General features: G+C 47.4%; 1 protein-coding gene across 3 annotated transcripts in view; it reads left to right on the forward strand.

The window, feature by feature from the left end:
* Positions 1-15,368, forward strand: part of LOC135910447 (beta-hexosaminidase subunit alpha-like) — a 274,956-nt gene that overhangs the window by 155,912 nt on the left and 103,676 nt on the right. For all 3 annotated transcript variants that reach the window (XM_065442484.1, XM_065442483.1, XM_065442485.1), the window contains one exon: positions 14,310-14,396. In XM_065442484.1, the coding sequence (XP_065298556.1) occupies positions 14,310-14,396 (87 nt within the window). The remainder of the gene's footprint in view (positions 1-14,309; positions 14,397-15,368) is intronic.

The following is a 15,368-nucleotide window of genomic DNA, read 5'->3' on the forward strand; positions in this document are numbered from 1 at the left end:
CCGCAACTCTGACGAAGTTATTGCAACACTGAAGAGCAGCCCGCCGACGTCTTGTTTTTCAATAGATGTGAAGGACTTGTTTTACAGTGTCCCGAGGCCTGCGGTGGTGCAAGCAGTAGAAGAATCCATCGACAAGTTGGGCTACACCAAATTTCAGGATGTGTGCAAGTGCAGTATTTCAAGTTTTGTGAACTTGTTAAAACTGTATCTAAATGGTGCGTTTATCGAACATGGTGACATTGTGTATGAGCAGAAGGATGGCATCGCTATTGGTTCTTGTGTAGCTCCCGTGCTTTCCGACTTGTTTTTGAGTGTGGGAGACAGGAAACTTGTCACCTTGTTTGAAGAAACTAACATAACTACCTGCTTCAGATATGTAGACGATTATTTGGTGTGCATGAAAGAAGACCAAACCGATCCATTTAGCGTTGAAACTGTCATCAGCATGTTCAAAAAAGCGCATGAAGGTTTAGAGTTCACGTACGAGACTCCTACCGAAGGTCGTTTGCAGTACCTTGACATAAATATTAGGCTCAGAGGCTCCCACATCTGCTGGTGCTACAAAACTAGAGGAGAAAAAGAAATCCTGAGGTATGACTCATGCCATTCTAAAATCATAAAAAGAGGCATCGCCAAGGCTTGCATCAGTCAAGCAATTGAAAAATCATGCCACCATGCGGTGAGGGAGAGCATCGATTTGCAAGTAAGCCGCTTACGAAACAGCGGGTACCCAAACAGCATGGTGGTGCAAATCTGTGAAAACTTGTTGCCCGAAATCAGAACCAACAGGAAAAGGCAGAAAACACAGGAAAAAGAAAAATTGAAAAAACGCGTGGTGTTGCCTTACATTCATGGCTTGTCACATAGGATAAAAAAGACAGCCCAACGCCATGACGTTCAAGTTCTGTTCTCCGCTCCACAAAAACTAAAAGGCATGTGCAAGAGGGTGAATGCAGGATCCCAAGAGGCAAACACTGGTGCTACGATCTGTCAAACTAAGCACGTGACAAAGTACGTGGAATGTGCAACTTCAGTTGTTTACCAAATCCCACTAGATTGCGGGAAAGTATACATCGGGCAAACTGGACGCTGTCTAAATGATAGGTTACGGGAGCACAAATACACGTGCCAGCTTCTGACAGCACCCAGCAACCTGGCTGCACATTGCAAACAATGCAAATGCTCTCCGCTTCTAGAAAGCGCCACAGTCATTGGCAAATCAAAAACAAAAACGGAGCGAGAAATATGGGAGGCGCTTGCGATAGGAAAAGAAAAAGAAATGTGCGTAAGCACTCCGTCCATCGCGCTTATCAAAGCTGAGGTTGAGTTTGCCAGGGCGAACGGGTGCCAGTGAACCATGTATGCCTGACCCGAACTATGATCACATTCCGTGAACTTCTCATATCTTTTATACCCCCCCCCCCTCGCGCCATATCTCCTTGTATATAAGCGCGTTATTTAACATTATTAAACAGTTGGTAGTTTGCGCTACATCCGTCCACGTCCTGTCCTTTCTTAATATCGTCTTTGTAAAACTGAGCGCAATATAACCATGATCATATTCACCGACCCTGAGATTGCCCCCACATTTAGGTAGGACCAACCCCATATCACCCCCAAATACAGATTCGCCCGCCTCCACAACACCGCCAAATTTATATTGGCCCACTCCAATACCACCTGCAAATCGAGGTTGACACACCCCCATATCAGCCCCAAACTAGTGCTGGCCCACCCCTCGATAACCTCAAATTTAGAATGGCCCGCCACAAATCATACCCCAATATAGGTTAGTCCACCCATCACTTTCCCCCCCCCCCCTCCAATTCAGCTTGGCCCAGCCAAACATCACCCCCATGGTTAGGTTAGCGCGTCCCCATGTTACCTTCAAATTTAGGTTGGCCCACCCCCATATCATCCTCAAATCCAGGTTGGCCCACCCCATATCAGCCCCAAACTTAGCCTGGCCCACCCGTCTATCACCTCAAATTTAGGATGGCCCACCGCAAATCACTCCCAAATTTAGGTTAGCCCCCCTACCCCCCCCCCCCCCTCGATTCAGCTTGGCCCAGCCCCATATCACGCCCACCCCCATATCACCCCCAAATTTAGGTTCTCCCACCCCCATATCATCCCCAAATCCAGGCTGGCCCACCCCCATATTCCCCCTAACTTAGGCTTACCCACCCCTATATCACCTCAAATTTAGGTTGGGCCACCCCCATATCAGCCTCAAATTCAGCTTGGCTCACTACCATTTCACCCCAAATTTAGGTAGGGCCACTCCCATATCACTGCTAAATTCACCTTGGCCCAAATTTATGCTGATGCCACTCCCAATTTCAAGTTGGTCACCCCAACCCTTTTTATGAAGACCTATATATTTATATGGGAAATGCGTCAAGCATTTGGCGTTACAGGTACGATATTGCACGATTTTGCTACCAAATTCCTGGGGTAGTCGACAAAGAATGCTGCGCATTAAAAGCAAATGCACCGAACGAAGGACATTTATTCAAATGTTTTTTACGGCCACACCTACGGATTGATACCACTTGGCTGTAGGGAACACATTAACAGTAGCTACTAATCCAGACGCTGCACATCTCCTAGTTGGTGCATTTCTTATTTGGATGAATATTTAGAAATAATTAACGTTGGGGCAGCGACTCAGCCTAGCAGACCCTTTGTTCCACACGAATGTTGCATAGGAATGGCACTGGCCAGCGGGTAACATTGTGGCACAGCTGGACGTCATTCGCTCGGAGTGTGTGCCATTAAGGACAGCCGAAAGTCAAAGAAAACGGACCTTCCAGAAGAACGCAATAAGAATAGCCATCTTGTTCTTGCAGGTTCCACGCTACAAAGCACGAAAGTTTTTTTTTTTTCATAACACAAAGCCATGCGCAAGCTTCTGGTTATGTTGTCCAATGAATAAAACCTTCATAAAAGCGATGACTTAACAAATGAACACGATACTGCTACGTTTTATGAAGGAAAAACAGAAAGCATAATATTTCAAGAGCACCACTGGAAAACCAGAACCGAAAGCAATTCTTGAGTTTTGTGTTTATGCCATTTGGTAGGAGACTATAAGCTCTATGCGGCTTTCAAAAAATGCGCTGCTGAAAAACCAAAACCGAAAGCAAATCTTCGGTTTTGTGATTCTGCCATCTAGTGACAGACTAGAAAACTAGGTCCTATGCTGCTTAAAAAAAAAAACGCTGCGAAGGGGGAATCGAGCCACAGCCGCCCGTGATGCGGGACGAAAGGTGCTCGCTATTCTACCACTCGGCCACGCCTACCGAAGCTTCGCCAAGAGGTACGCTTATGTTTTTATAGATACCACGGTAATTTTCACGACAGTGTTACAAAAATCGCTTTCGGGAACAGTCTTACGCCATATGTGGAGAGTCGAGAAAGGCATCAATCGAAAGCTGAGTCTCCGGACTACATACGCTGCACTGCGTATTACGATAGACGGGTTAATTTTATTACAGTCATCGTTCTTGCCTCAAAAATCGAGCACAAATTTTCGTCGTTTCCATAGGCTTCCATTGCTAAAACTTTAAGTGCTGTGGGAACAAAATTTTTACGTGCCATAGAGTGATCACTGCATTTGGCTCGTGTGGACTGTCATCCAGAACACGTTTGTCAGCTGCGTTTTTCAATAATCGGCCAGCAGCTTTTGTTATTCGCAAAAAACCCGCTCGTTCCATTGAAAACGCGCTAGCTTCGTGCCGGGCCCGCTTGGGGCGCTAGTTGGTATGTGTCCAGAAAAGCTGGATATGGCGCAGCTTCCGGCTATTGAAATAAATATTCAGTTTTTTTGCATAATAATGCGTCTTGAATGCGTACACGTCACTTTGATGAGATGAGTTTTCGCGGTTTTTGACATCGCATGACAGACCGGCGAAGTGAACGCCGCCATAAAAAATTTGAACAATCTCAAAGTGCAGGTGGAGTTTGTTTCCTTTCCCTTTTATCCCCAGTTAGCAACAACACTATTTAAGGAGGGAAGGTGTTTAAGGTGCGAAGTCGGCGCCCCTCAATGGCTCGAGAGCATGGTGGCAGCGAGAAGGAAGAGCCGTTGTCCTGTAAAGAGCCGCTTCATAGAATTGTCAAGGCGTCTGTCCCGGTCCAAGCCCGAACGTCCGCTCCTTCCCACACAACCAAAACATGACTATTTAAGCCCTCAATTGCGCAAGAGTCACAAACCAGCCAATCACGAAGGCAGGTTCACACTATTCCTACCAATAGCACAGCCTTCGTGACGCAAATGGCATTGGTGGAAATAGTGGCAACCTTTACAACACGCAAGAGGATACGTTTGCTCAAAGACACGTGTCATCCTCCTCCCCCCTTCGTTAGGCTTCGAGTATCGGTTTGGTATTCTCTCCTTTTCTCCTGAAAATGGCGGCCACGCGAACTGCGAGAATGTTTCCACGAAACTACGGCTTATTGACGGCATGTGTGCTGGACAATGGGCTGCCCTGCCAGTACTAAGAAACTCAGTCCTCCGTGCAGCTGTGGGCCGCTTTGCTTGAACGCTCCAAACACCGTTATGAGGACCCAAATGCGATCGCACACAAAACTGAGCATGTGTTGGTGGGCTAGTTGGTTAAGCATGATTACAAAAACGGCGCCGAATAAACGAGCTCTCCGGTCATATAAGTGCGCATTGTAAGGCGCACAAGTGCAACCCTGATTTCGATAGAACCAGTGTTCTGTACAGAGCTGACCATCAACTCACTAGGGAGATATTGGAAGCGCTTGAGATTAAAAAGCGCGGTCTAGAATGTATCAGTGAAGCCTCAGTTTCGCTTTCGACAAAGGAACTGGCATATCTTGAGAGTGACTCTTGAAATGTTATTCTGTATCTTCGCTTCCTTGTGCGATGCAGATGACTGCCCTGTTTAGTTCTTGTTGTTTTTTGACAGCAGCTATATATTGCTATGTCGGGAAATAAAACACTCAGTTGTTAGTGCGCCTACGTGCTGTCTCGTGTTTCCCTTCTTCGTGTGTTTGTTTTATTCGGCGCCGTTTTTGTAAGCACACAAAAGCATTCAACGGTCGTAGCCGGCTAAGTGGTCGTAGAAATACCGCTATTTCGCAAGGCATTCTCAAAAGGCACGCACGTGTGCCAAACACTAAAACCAGGTGGGCGTCTGTCGCGTCGCCTACTTTCCGTGACTATGCTTCCCCTTCTGGCGGCGAGGCCCACAAACAAAGCGCATTCATGACCAAAAAGGGGAACCGGACATGTGGAAAGGGCATGGGCGTTAGCGGTGACCTCAAGCATACCTTTACCTCTTTCCGCCCGTCTCCACGAACGCCCCCCTTCAGCTCCGACGGTCTTCCCTTTTGCTCCGAGCGAGAGTGCATACTTGACGGCTCCTCTACGGCGCGACCACTAAGCCGTTCTTCTTTCCATGCCTTGGTGCCTCCCACGTCCCCTCTTTGCGGAGCCGAACCGCGTCCTTCGTTTCCGGTCATTGGCTGATACAGCAGCGTTTGAAATCTCTCTGCGCTTTGCTGCACTCGCATAAACTGTGCAACACAACAGCCACTCCATAACCTCAAACTGTCTGCACCCCTCTTCAGAGTGTTACTGGGCATTCGATGTTTACGTAACATGATAAAAAAAATAGCTCCGACAAAATATAAGTCAGTCGTTTTCCGCCGCACGGGACCAATCTCCATTTCACACACAAAAGGATAACTTCACGTAATAATGCTCAAGAGAAACACATATGGCTTTCCATATATTGCAGTATACTTCACATTCGCATTAATAAACAAAGCCTCGCCATCCTACCAACGCAAAAACAATTATGACGCACTCCGCGAGGCAATGAACAGTATCGATAAGTTCGTGTGGGCTTGACTTTGTCACAAGACACTTAAACACAACATAGTCCCAATCGTCCTGTTGCGTAGTGTCTCTCACAGTCACCACTCCACATCGTCATTGTCCCAACACGCGAGACCCACTCTGTGCGCCCCGAGGTCTCCCACAGCCCACTCAAAGGGAGCGACGGAATCAATGTCAGTTATATCCTAACCTCAATAGATCGCACCGGCAAATGAATGCCACTCGCTAAAGAGGACATTTCGACATTATACACAAAATATTCATCTGTCAGAGCAACCATAAAACAACGTTTAACACTTGTCTCCCAACAAGCGAAACAAAATCCTGCAGGGTGATTCGATGTAGGGAAACCAGTTCAATGGCTAAATATCAGGTAATATACCCGTCTGAGCCAAGCATAACAGCCCACTGACTGCACAAATATGCGGCACATCCCGAATGGTCATCCGAGACGTGAAAGTGCATCAGCAGCCTTGTTCTGTGCTTTCAGTGCTTGATCAGTGCCTTGCTCAGAGCACCTCTGATGTGAACGATTTCGATGTCGTACTTTTAGATCGCCAATACCCAGCGCCTAGCACTGGAGGGGGCCGCGCGAGATAGAAAAGTTAGCGGATCATGGTCAGTCATTATTTTGATCTTTGTGACAAATAGCCATGTACCTAAAGTACTCTAGCGCACAAACAATTCCAAAGGCTCCCGCTCAACCGTGGACCAATTTTGTTGCGATGGGCCAACTTCTTACTAAGAAATGCGACTGGTCATTCAATTTGACCTACTTTTGGGAGAGGCAAGCGCCAACTGCAACTTGCGACGCGCCTGCCTAAACATAAATCTTTGCCTGGCTGTGGTGCTGTCAACTCATGAATTGATGCGAAGGCATAACTGAGTTGAACACACCCTGTGCCTCCGAGTTCCACAGCAGTGTGTTCGGAACGCTTCGGTTTGTCATTCCTGTCAGTGGCAAGGCTTGTCTTGAATAGCTAGGAAGATAGTCTCGATAGAAGTTGAGAAGCCCGAGGACACTCCTCAGTTCACCTTTTGCCTTAGGCGGCCTCAGTTGCTGGGCAGCGCGTACCTTATCAGAGCCTCGAGCATGTGCACCTGATCCCATTACGTTTGCGAGATACTTAACCTGTGGCTGCACAAATTTCCATTTTACCAAGTTTACCATGTGGTCTGCATCCTGAATTGCTCGTAATACTGCCCGCAAGTGGTGCATGTGATCTTGCCACGTGTCGGAAAATATGGCTACGTGGTCAATGTATACACCAGCACACTGACGATGATTGCGGAGTAACTCATGGACTACTCGCTGGAAGGTTGCCGCAGAATTGCGTAGTCCGTGAGGCATAACCTTCCACGCATACAAGCCGCTGGGTGTTAAGAACGCTGTCAGCCTTTGCGATTCTTTGTCAAGCGGTATTTATGAATACCCACGGTTAATATCTACCACAGACATGTATTTTGCCTTGGCTATAGAGTACAAGAGCTCAGTCACATTTCCGATGGGAAATTGGTCAGGTTCTGTGACGGTGTTTAAGTTCCAGTAATCTGCACATAATCTGATGGATCCGTGCTGTTGAACTGCACACACCACTGGATTGGCACACGTTCTCTGCTCTGGGTAGATTAAGACCCACGCCAGCAACTCTTGCATTGGCCTTTTAACTTCAGCCCTCAAGGTCATTGGTACCCTATACACATGTGGTCGTGCCTGCTTAGCAGCGCGTGACCAAATGATTTTGTGCTCACCAAACTTACTTCGGCCAGGCCGGTCCGACATCACGGCCCTAAACTCATCCAGAGCAACACTGAGTCACATCGACTAAACACACATCAGACACATCGACTAAACACATCTAATAAAGCTTCACAAGTTGTCTTGGCTGTTAAATACCGCTGTAGAATCGCTTCTGCCCAGCGAGTACAAGGATGCACCACACTTAAAGCATATTTATGGCAGCGTGACGACGCTAGCTCAAGGGGGTCTATGCAGTCAAGGTGAATTACCTCAAAAGGTGTCTGCGGTCTGTTAAGCGGCGTTATGGGCACCTGGCCGGTTTTCACCTTACGCGCATTAACCTGATGCCCTTAACAACTCTGGCAATGGCGCTTCACATCAGACCCCAATGATGGCCAAAAAGTTGGCCCCTTTAATGCAGTTTTTTGTCTTTTTTTTCTGAGAAGTGACCACCGCAAGGACTGTCGTATGCTAATTCTAACACTTCGGCTCGGCGCGACTTTGGTACTACTAATTGAAGGCACTGTTTCCCATCTAATCGCTTCCTGTCATAAAGCAACTGACCATTGGTTACTATGCCGTGTGAACCCTCTTCCGCCTGGCACGAAGCATTGCCCAGTGACTCATCTTCCTTCTGCTCTTCCACGAAAGAACGTTCTGTGAATGCACGATGTTGCTCATTGTCCCCTATATCATTTCTATTTTTTACTAGCTTAGTGTAATGCGGCCCCATAATTTATGCGCTTTACTATCCTTTTACTTACGCATTAATCTTGTGTTTGTTTTTTCAGAACAGCAGCCATAGACTGAAGTACAATAGCGCCAAACAGACGACACAAGATGAAGAGACACGGACGAGCGCTTACTAAGTCGTGAGTTGTTAGTGAGCGCTCATCCGTGTCTCTTCTTGTGTCGTCTGTTTGGCGCTATAGTACTTCAGTAATATGCACCAACTAGCCCAACAAAAAGTTCTGCTGGAGCAGCCATAGAGAGTGATGCCAAATGTTAATATTGATTCTGCTAATTCCTTAGGTATCGAGAGTTTCACATTCAGTGGATACATGCATTTCATATACGATAGAGCTCCTACAGCCCTTATCTTTTCCCCACAACTGCCCCATTCGTCGTTCCAGCCAACCAGGTTACAGTAAAATTCAAATTGTCACACATGACTTCATGTAAGTCTCCAGAACTTGCAGCCCTCAGAAAGTTTTTCTCCTCTCTCCCTCCGCCGGGTTCCTCTTTCTTGGTGTTTAGTTCGCCCTCGACTCTTCCTAAGCCTCTGTACTGTTCTCTGCTTCGGTATTCCGGGACTAAAGATGCTGGATGTGCAACGGGGGTGTTCGCCTAGCAGCACTAGTTATAGGTTGCAGCGGTAGGCTTAAACAGGTCGGCGCTATATCGTAACGGGGAAGCCAGCACTTCTCGTTGCCTTCTTCTCTTGCACCAGCACACCAGCAACATGCCCACTGGCCAGTGCCTTCAGTACAGATGTCAATAGTTTGAACTGATTTACAGGCAGACACTAGCGGTTACAGTGTGTATATATTCAACAAGGAATGAAGATTCACATTAACGAATGCGGCTGAAGAAAACCCTCGGGGCAGTCCGTCGCTCTGATCGGGCAATACATGACGAGATCGGTCCGTTGTCTCTCAAGTTTCAGACCATAGTTGAACCTCTCCGTATATACTAAATCAGGTAAACGAGTTCATACTAACGAATACGGCTGAGCAAAAGCCGCGCAGCAGTCCGTCGCTCCGACTGGGCACATGACGAGATCGGTCCGTTGTCTCTCACGTCACAGACCACAGTGGAACCTCTCCGTATATACAAAACCAGGTAAACGAGTTCATACTAACGAATGAGGCTGAACAAAGGCCTCGGAGCAGTCCGTCGCTCTGATCGGGCAATACATGGCGAGATCGGTCCGTTGTCTATCAAGTGTCAGACCACAGTGGAGCCTCTCCGTATATACTAAACAAGGTAAATGAGTTCAACTAACGAATGAGGCTGAACAAAGGCCTCGGAGCAATCCGTCGCTTCGATAGGGCACATGACGAGATCGGCCCATTGTCTCTCACATCTCAGACCACACTCAACGCGCTCCCGCGCACATGCTCACCCCCAGCCAAGGGGCCATGTTTCCAGGCTGCGTAACTCGCACCGGCGGTGCCCGCCACTCGAACCACCCGAGCCGCCCGCGCAGCCTCGGCCTGACCCAAGCACTCCCCAAGGACTTCCTTCTCCAGATGCCTCTACAGTGGCTCGCTGCGCGATTTAGGGCGCGCACCAGAAGCAGTGCGAGAGAACCCCTGCCCCTCCCTTTTTTGCTGAACAGCGTCCGCCCAGCGCCTCCCCAAAGCTGGCGCTCTCTGGAAGCGGCCCGGTTGCGAGCCAACAACACGTTGCAATGCAACAGATACACAAACACAGAGTAGACCACAGAGAAGTCGAGCAAGCACGCACTTAAACCAAACAAAAAGAATTTCCACATGAGTTTAACCAAGGTGAGCGTTCACAACGACCTTACACCTTACATGCCGCTATGATCTACGTCGCCGAAGAGCCGGCGCAGAAATTGTTCATATTTTGTGACTCTAAGGCAGATCTTCACAATATGAAATCTTCTTTACATCACACAACTTAGGATCAGACGATATCCGGCATCAAGGAAGTTCACCACTGTGTACTGAAAGTATGGCACCAAGATAATCTTTCAATAAATGCATTTTCCCTGTGCCATCGTCAGCAGCGACTTTTCTCACAGGGCTGCCCGGTCTGCCCGCGAAGACACCCAGAAGCGTCGAATACCTTTGGCGCGGATGGACACTGCCAGGGAACTTCGTATGCTTGCACGCAGAAAAGTCACAAGCTTTCCGTAATTTAAGTGACTTCAATTGCCAAATGCATCAGCTGAGCCCATTGCTATGGCTACAACTGACATCTTGCCTTTCCCGCGGCGAAACCACCTTGCTGTGCTGCTTGTGGCTGGGAGGGGCGTTCGTTGACTAACGTTTACACCAATCGTATCAAAATCGCCGGCAGCCCGATGTGCGACACCTGTAGGTGCGAGGAGACCATCGAACCCCTATTGTGCACCTGTCCACACTACAACGTATACGCCTCTCTCTCAGGGCAAGCTTAAACCGACTAGACTCGAGGCCGTTTTGTGAGTCAAAGATACAAGATTGGATCGTGGTCACACGCGTCACTGGCACTAAATGCGATTCGCGCACTAGTACACTACTTGAAGTGCACGCGTTTAAAAGACCGCTTATATAGTGTCCCTTTGCATCATCCCACATGCTCTCAGTGCTCACTCGCTCCTTCTTTTCCTATTTGTACTCCTCCTTTCCCTTATTGCCAGGATAGGGTAGCAAACTCGGTGCTCGTCTGGTTGACCTCCTTGCCTTTTCTTACCTTGCGCTCTCTCTCTTTCTCTCTCGTTTTAAGTCTAAAGAATAAGGCCGTACCAGGTAAGATGTTGGTACAAAACTAAACTAGAAAATTTCAAGTGGTGTCCCAGTTGAATCTAGGGCGCGAGAAATTTTGCCAGAAACGCGTACGTCGTGTTTGCATCAGTCGGACCCGCTTATTTTTAGAACACTCGCTGTGGCGTGCATGCGCGAAGTTTCCTATCTCATTCGGTGCACCACCCTTCCATCTGAACTGGCAATTTTTGTTTTTCACGTCATGTTGTGCCACCTCCACGTCTAAAGAAGGGAAAGACGCTTGATTCTGCAACCCATGATGGTGCACGGCGAAGCGTCGTCAGAGGAGATGGAAGTGAAAGAGCATAGAGAAAGAGGGAAGATGAGGCCTTATAGACTCCACTATACGCGACAGGTGGTAGTCCTCAGCAAAGTGGCCAGCGTTGTAGCTGGCGCTGACATGGTGGCGATTCCCAGCGAAATCCACAAACTCCAGCAGCCTTCGCAATTAGGGGAGCCGAGGACACACTGGAAACATCAAGCTAGTCTCTGTTGCTGCTGAAAGGCTGTGGCATATGTATGTGCTGATCACTATGGAGCGTTCGGGATCCAAGTGTGGGCATGCACAGAGAAGTAGCTCCAGAGCGTCGGAGTTCCCACACCTCTTGCAGGCAGGTGACGCGGCGCGACAGGTGCAGTCGAGCAGTCCAGGTGCAGCCAGCCTGCAAGCGCATGAGCGTGGAGCGATCTCTTCTGTAGGTCCGGGTGGATGGAGGTGAGCAGACACCGTAGCCGATATCTCCTGTAGACCGAAGCCGCTACCGCTTTCGTAACCGGGACTACATTGTGGTGGGCAGCTTTGGCCCTGTTAAATGTCAGCTATGAGCTTCTTCGGCTGCCGCGGAGAAAGACCACGGCAGTGTAATGCAACGCTGCCTACGTAGGCGCCATGAAGTCATCGTGCGGTCAGGACATCGGTAATGATTGATCCCTAAAAACAGTCAGCAAACAGACTCCTGCTAAACTTCTCAAAAATCGCGTGCCAGTTCGCTCGTGAAGCTTCGGGGTCTTGCATGCATGAGTCTGGCATATATATCGGAGTGCCATACGCTTAGAACTTTTTCTTGCTCAATGCTTCGTCTTATCCAATCGATACATTTGGAACGCCGTGCATATTCAGCTTAATTTCACTGCAAGTGGCCGAGAATTCGATGCACAGGTTTTACATTGCAGGAACTGACATCACCCGCCATGGTTACTCAGTGACTATGGTGTTGGGCTGCTCAGCATGAGGTCGCAGAACTGAATCCCGGCCATGGCGGCCGCATTTCGATGGGGGCTAAATGCGAAAACACCCGTGTACTTGGATTTATGTGCACGTTAAAGAACCGCAGGTGCTCGAAATTTCCGAAGTCGTCCCCAACGGGGTGCCTCATAATAAGAAAGTAGTTTTGGCACGTAAAATCCCATAAAAAGGAACTGACATCGATAGTTAATCAATTAGAAAATTGCGTTCGTGTATTTCAATATTGCATTACGGGTATGATCAGTTGGTGCGCTGGCTTTTCATACAGATCCCGGACTTGCTGATATTTATCCCTTATTAACCTACGGAATAAATTAGCTGCCTACTAGGAATGAGTGACATCCCTGTGCAAGCTGGCAAACTGAAACAACCTTGAGTCCTAATTCGATTAGCATATTACAGAAGCTTGTCGCATCGCATAATGTCAGTGCACTTTGGTTGTCATCATTGCGTACATGTTGCGACGATAGGTTTCCGTCATAGAACAGTTCTCTGTAGTACAACAGAAGTTGGCCGCATTACTTCAGGAACACTTCTATTGTGACAATTGGGGGCCTGTTGCCACAATAGGTTTCTGCAGTATTTCAACAGCTCTCTGTAGCACTACAGAAGTTTGTCGGGTTACTTCAGGAACATTTCTGCTGGCACAACAGGGTGCCTGTTGTGATGACAAATTTTTCTGTAGTACTACAAAAATCTGTTGTAGAGCTTAAGCTTTCTGTGGTAACAACAGACATACGACAGAGTGTACTTCTGTAGACACAACAAGAAATGTCTGTTGTACATCAGAAAAGTCTGTCGCTCCATCAGGAATCTCTAGTTACTACAGAAAAGTCCTGTTGTACAACAGAAATTTATGCAGTACTGAAGGCTACCTCTGTTGGTCCTTTTCAACTGGGATAATATATATATATATATATATATATATATATATATACATATATATGACGTTAGTCGTTCAACAAACATAACTAGAATAAAAAAAAGTGGCGGGCTGGTCGAGTTATAGTGCTGATACGTACGTGCACAAACCTGGAATACGCATATTAGGCAGCAAACTGATTTCAAGAGATTGAACATGTCTTTATATAATGGGGTCAGAAACGTACTTTCAAAGTGTTAGCCCAGGTATATTGCTTTACAAATTCCCGTCATTAGAAGCGCCGCTATAAGTCGACATGTGCTTTGTTCGAGGCATAATAATGCTTTCTCAATTAATACATTTGCGTAGCACGCCACATTATTTTTTGTATATTAGGTTTAGAAGTAGAGCTCCTTAGGTGACTTGGCACGAATATGTGCGTGAAACAAATTTTTTTTCATTAAAGAAAACGTATGCTTGTTTTGCTTTTCACAGAAAGAAATTGGCTAATGAATAATTTCATGACGTAACAGACCAGCCAACAGCAATTCAAATAATATTGCCATGTTGTGTACAAAAATTATGGTGACTTCTCTACATTCCCTCTCATATCAGTTTCCATATTCATTGCGACCTCTTTTCAATCACCTTTTTTTTACCGCTAAAGCATTCTCTGCCACAGCAGTGCCGGTGAAATGCCAATAAAATTTTAACGTGAGTGTTATTTGTTGATGGGTAGTTCCAGCTAGACATAGTCCTTAAATGACCGTTGTGCAGATGCATAGTTTATCGAAGTATACTCGTCAATATTATGATGCATCCTAAACGGCCGCTTTTGCTTAAAAACGATTATGATAAACTACCTTTTCAGACGATGCTATATAGCCCATCTGCGCCAGCTGGGGAACAAGGAACCTATTTTTCTGAACAACGATTCACTGATAAGAAATTCCTGATTATCGTCTTCAAAAATTGTCCCACGTTTTCATGCAACAAATTGACTATTTCTAAAGAGATCTGAAAACTCATGAATATTCGTGCTGGAGGGTGATGTGCAAAAACGTCTTGATAATGTCTCGTGCCGCGTGCAGGCAGTCTAACCCGAACATCACGAGCTTTATGCGAAGCATGGGATTTCCATCGCGCTTCGACAAACTGGAGGAGCACTACATTCAGAGGTGGGCCACTGATTTTTGTTTTATTACGATAGCAGTTACGTGGACCCTCCAGGCGAGTTTCCGCCGGCATTGTCGGCATCGCCATGAGGTTCCTTACAAAGTCCAAGTAGGATAAGATCCCCGCCACGTGCGGTAGGTGTGAGGGAAGCACGCGAGAGAGAGCCGAGAAAGACGGAGGCTTGTTCCGGCAGCGTTTTATCGCCCACGCAGAGGGGAAAGGCGGGAATGGTGCGAACGCTTGGATAGCGGTGGGGAAGGGGGGTGACCGGGCAGCGTAGAGCGCCTCCGCTTCAATTCCAGCTGCGCATTACGCGGCTAAGCGAGTTCGCGTGCATCCTATCTTGAACGTATTAAGCAGAGGGTTCGAAGGCTATGCGACGCTACATGGCTGACGGCTTCGTGTGCGCTGTGTTCTCGTGCGCGTGCTCAGAGTTGAAGCGGTAGCCCTCCGCTGAAGCTAATTCGCTCGCCGTTGCCAATCTTCATCACGTCAACGTTATGACGGCGAGTGTCCGAGGTCATCGAGTGAGATGTGTTCATATTTGCTTATGCGCGCGTCAAACCCTGCTTGTTAATTTATGTATTAAGCGACTACTTAAATCAGATTAAGCAGCTGACAAAACTACTAACCACATTGCGCATCAGTGTCTAATAGTTACCTATGGCAATTATTGTTTTGCCTTTTGTGCGAAAGTGCAACTTTTTTTAAACATCGGGCAACATTCCGTGGAATAATTTATTTAATTATATTGAGGGGTATGACGTGCCAAGACCGCGATATGATTATGAGGCACGCCATAGTGGAGGACTCCAGATTAACTTTGACCGCCTGCGGTACAACAATGTAATGCAGCGTTTTCTATTTCGCGCGCATAGAAACTCGGTTGCTGCAGCTGGGAACGAACCTGAAGCAACGAAGTGCAATGCCATAGCAACTGGGCTAATGTTGTGGATGACACGTACTTTATGCGG

This window comes from Dermacentor albipictus, chromosome 8 (genome assembly GCF_038994185.2).
Source record: "Dermacentor albipictus isolate Rhodes 1998 colony chromosome 8, USDA_Dalb.pri_finalv2, whole genome shotgun sequence".
NCBI classification, from domain to species: Eukaryota; Metazoa; Arthropoda; class Arachnida; order Ixodida; family Ixodidae; genus Dermacentor; species Dermacentor albipictus.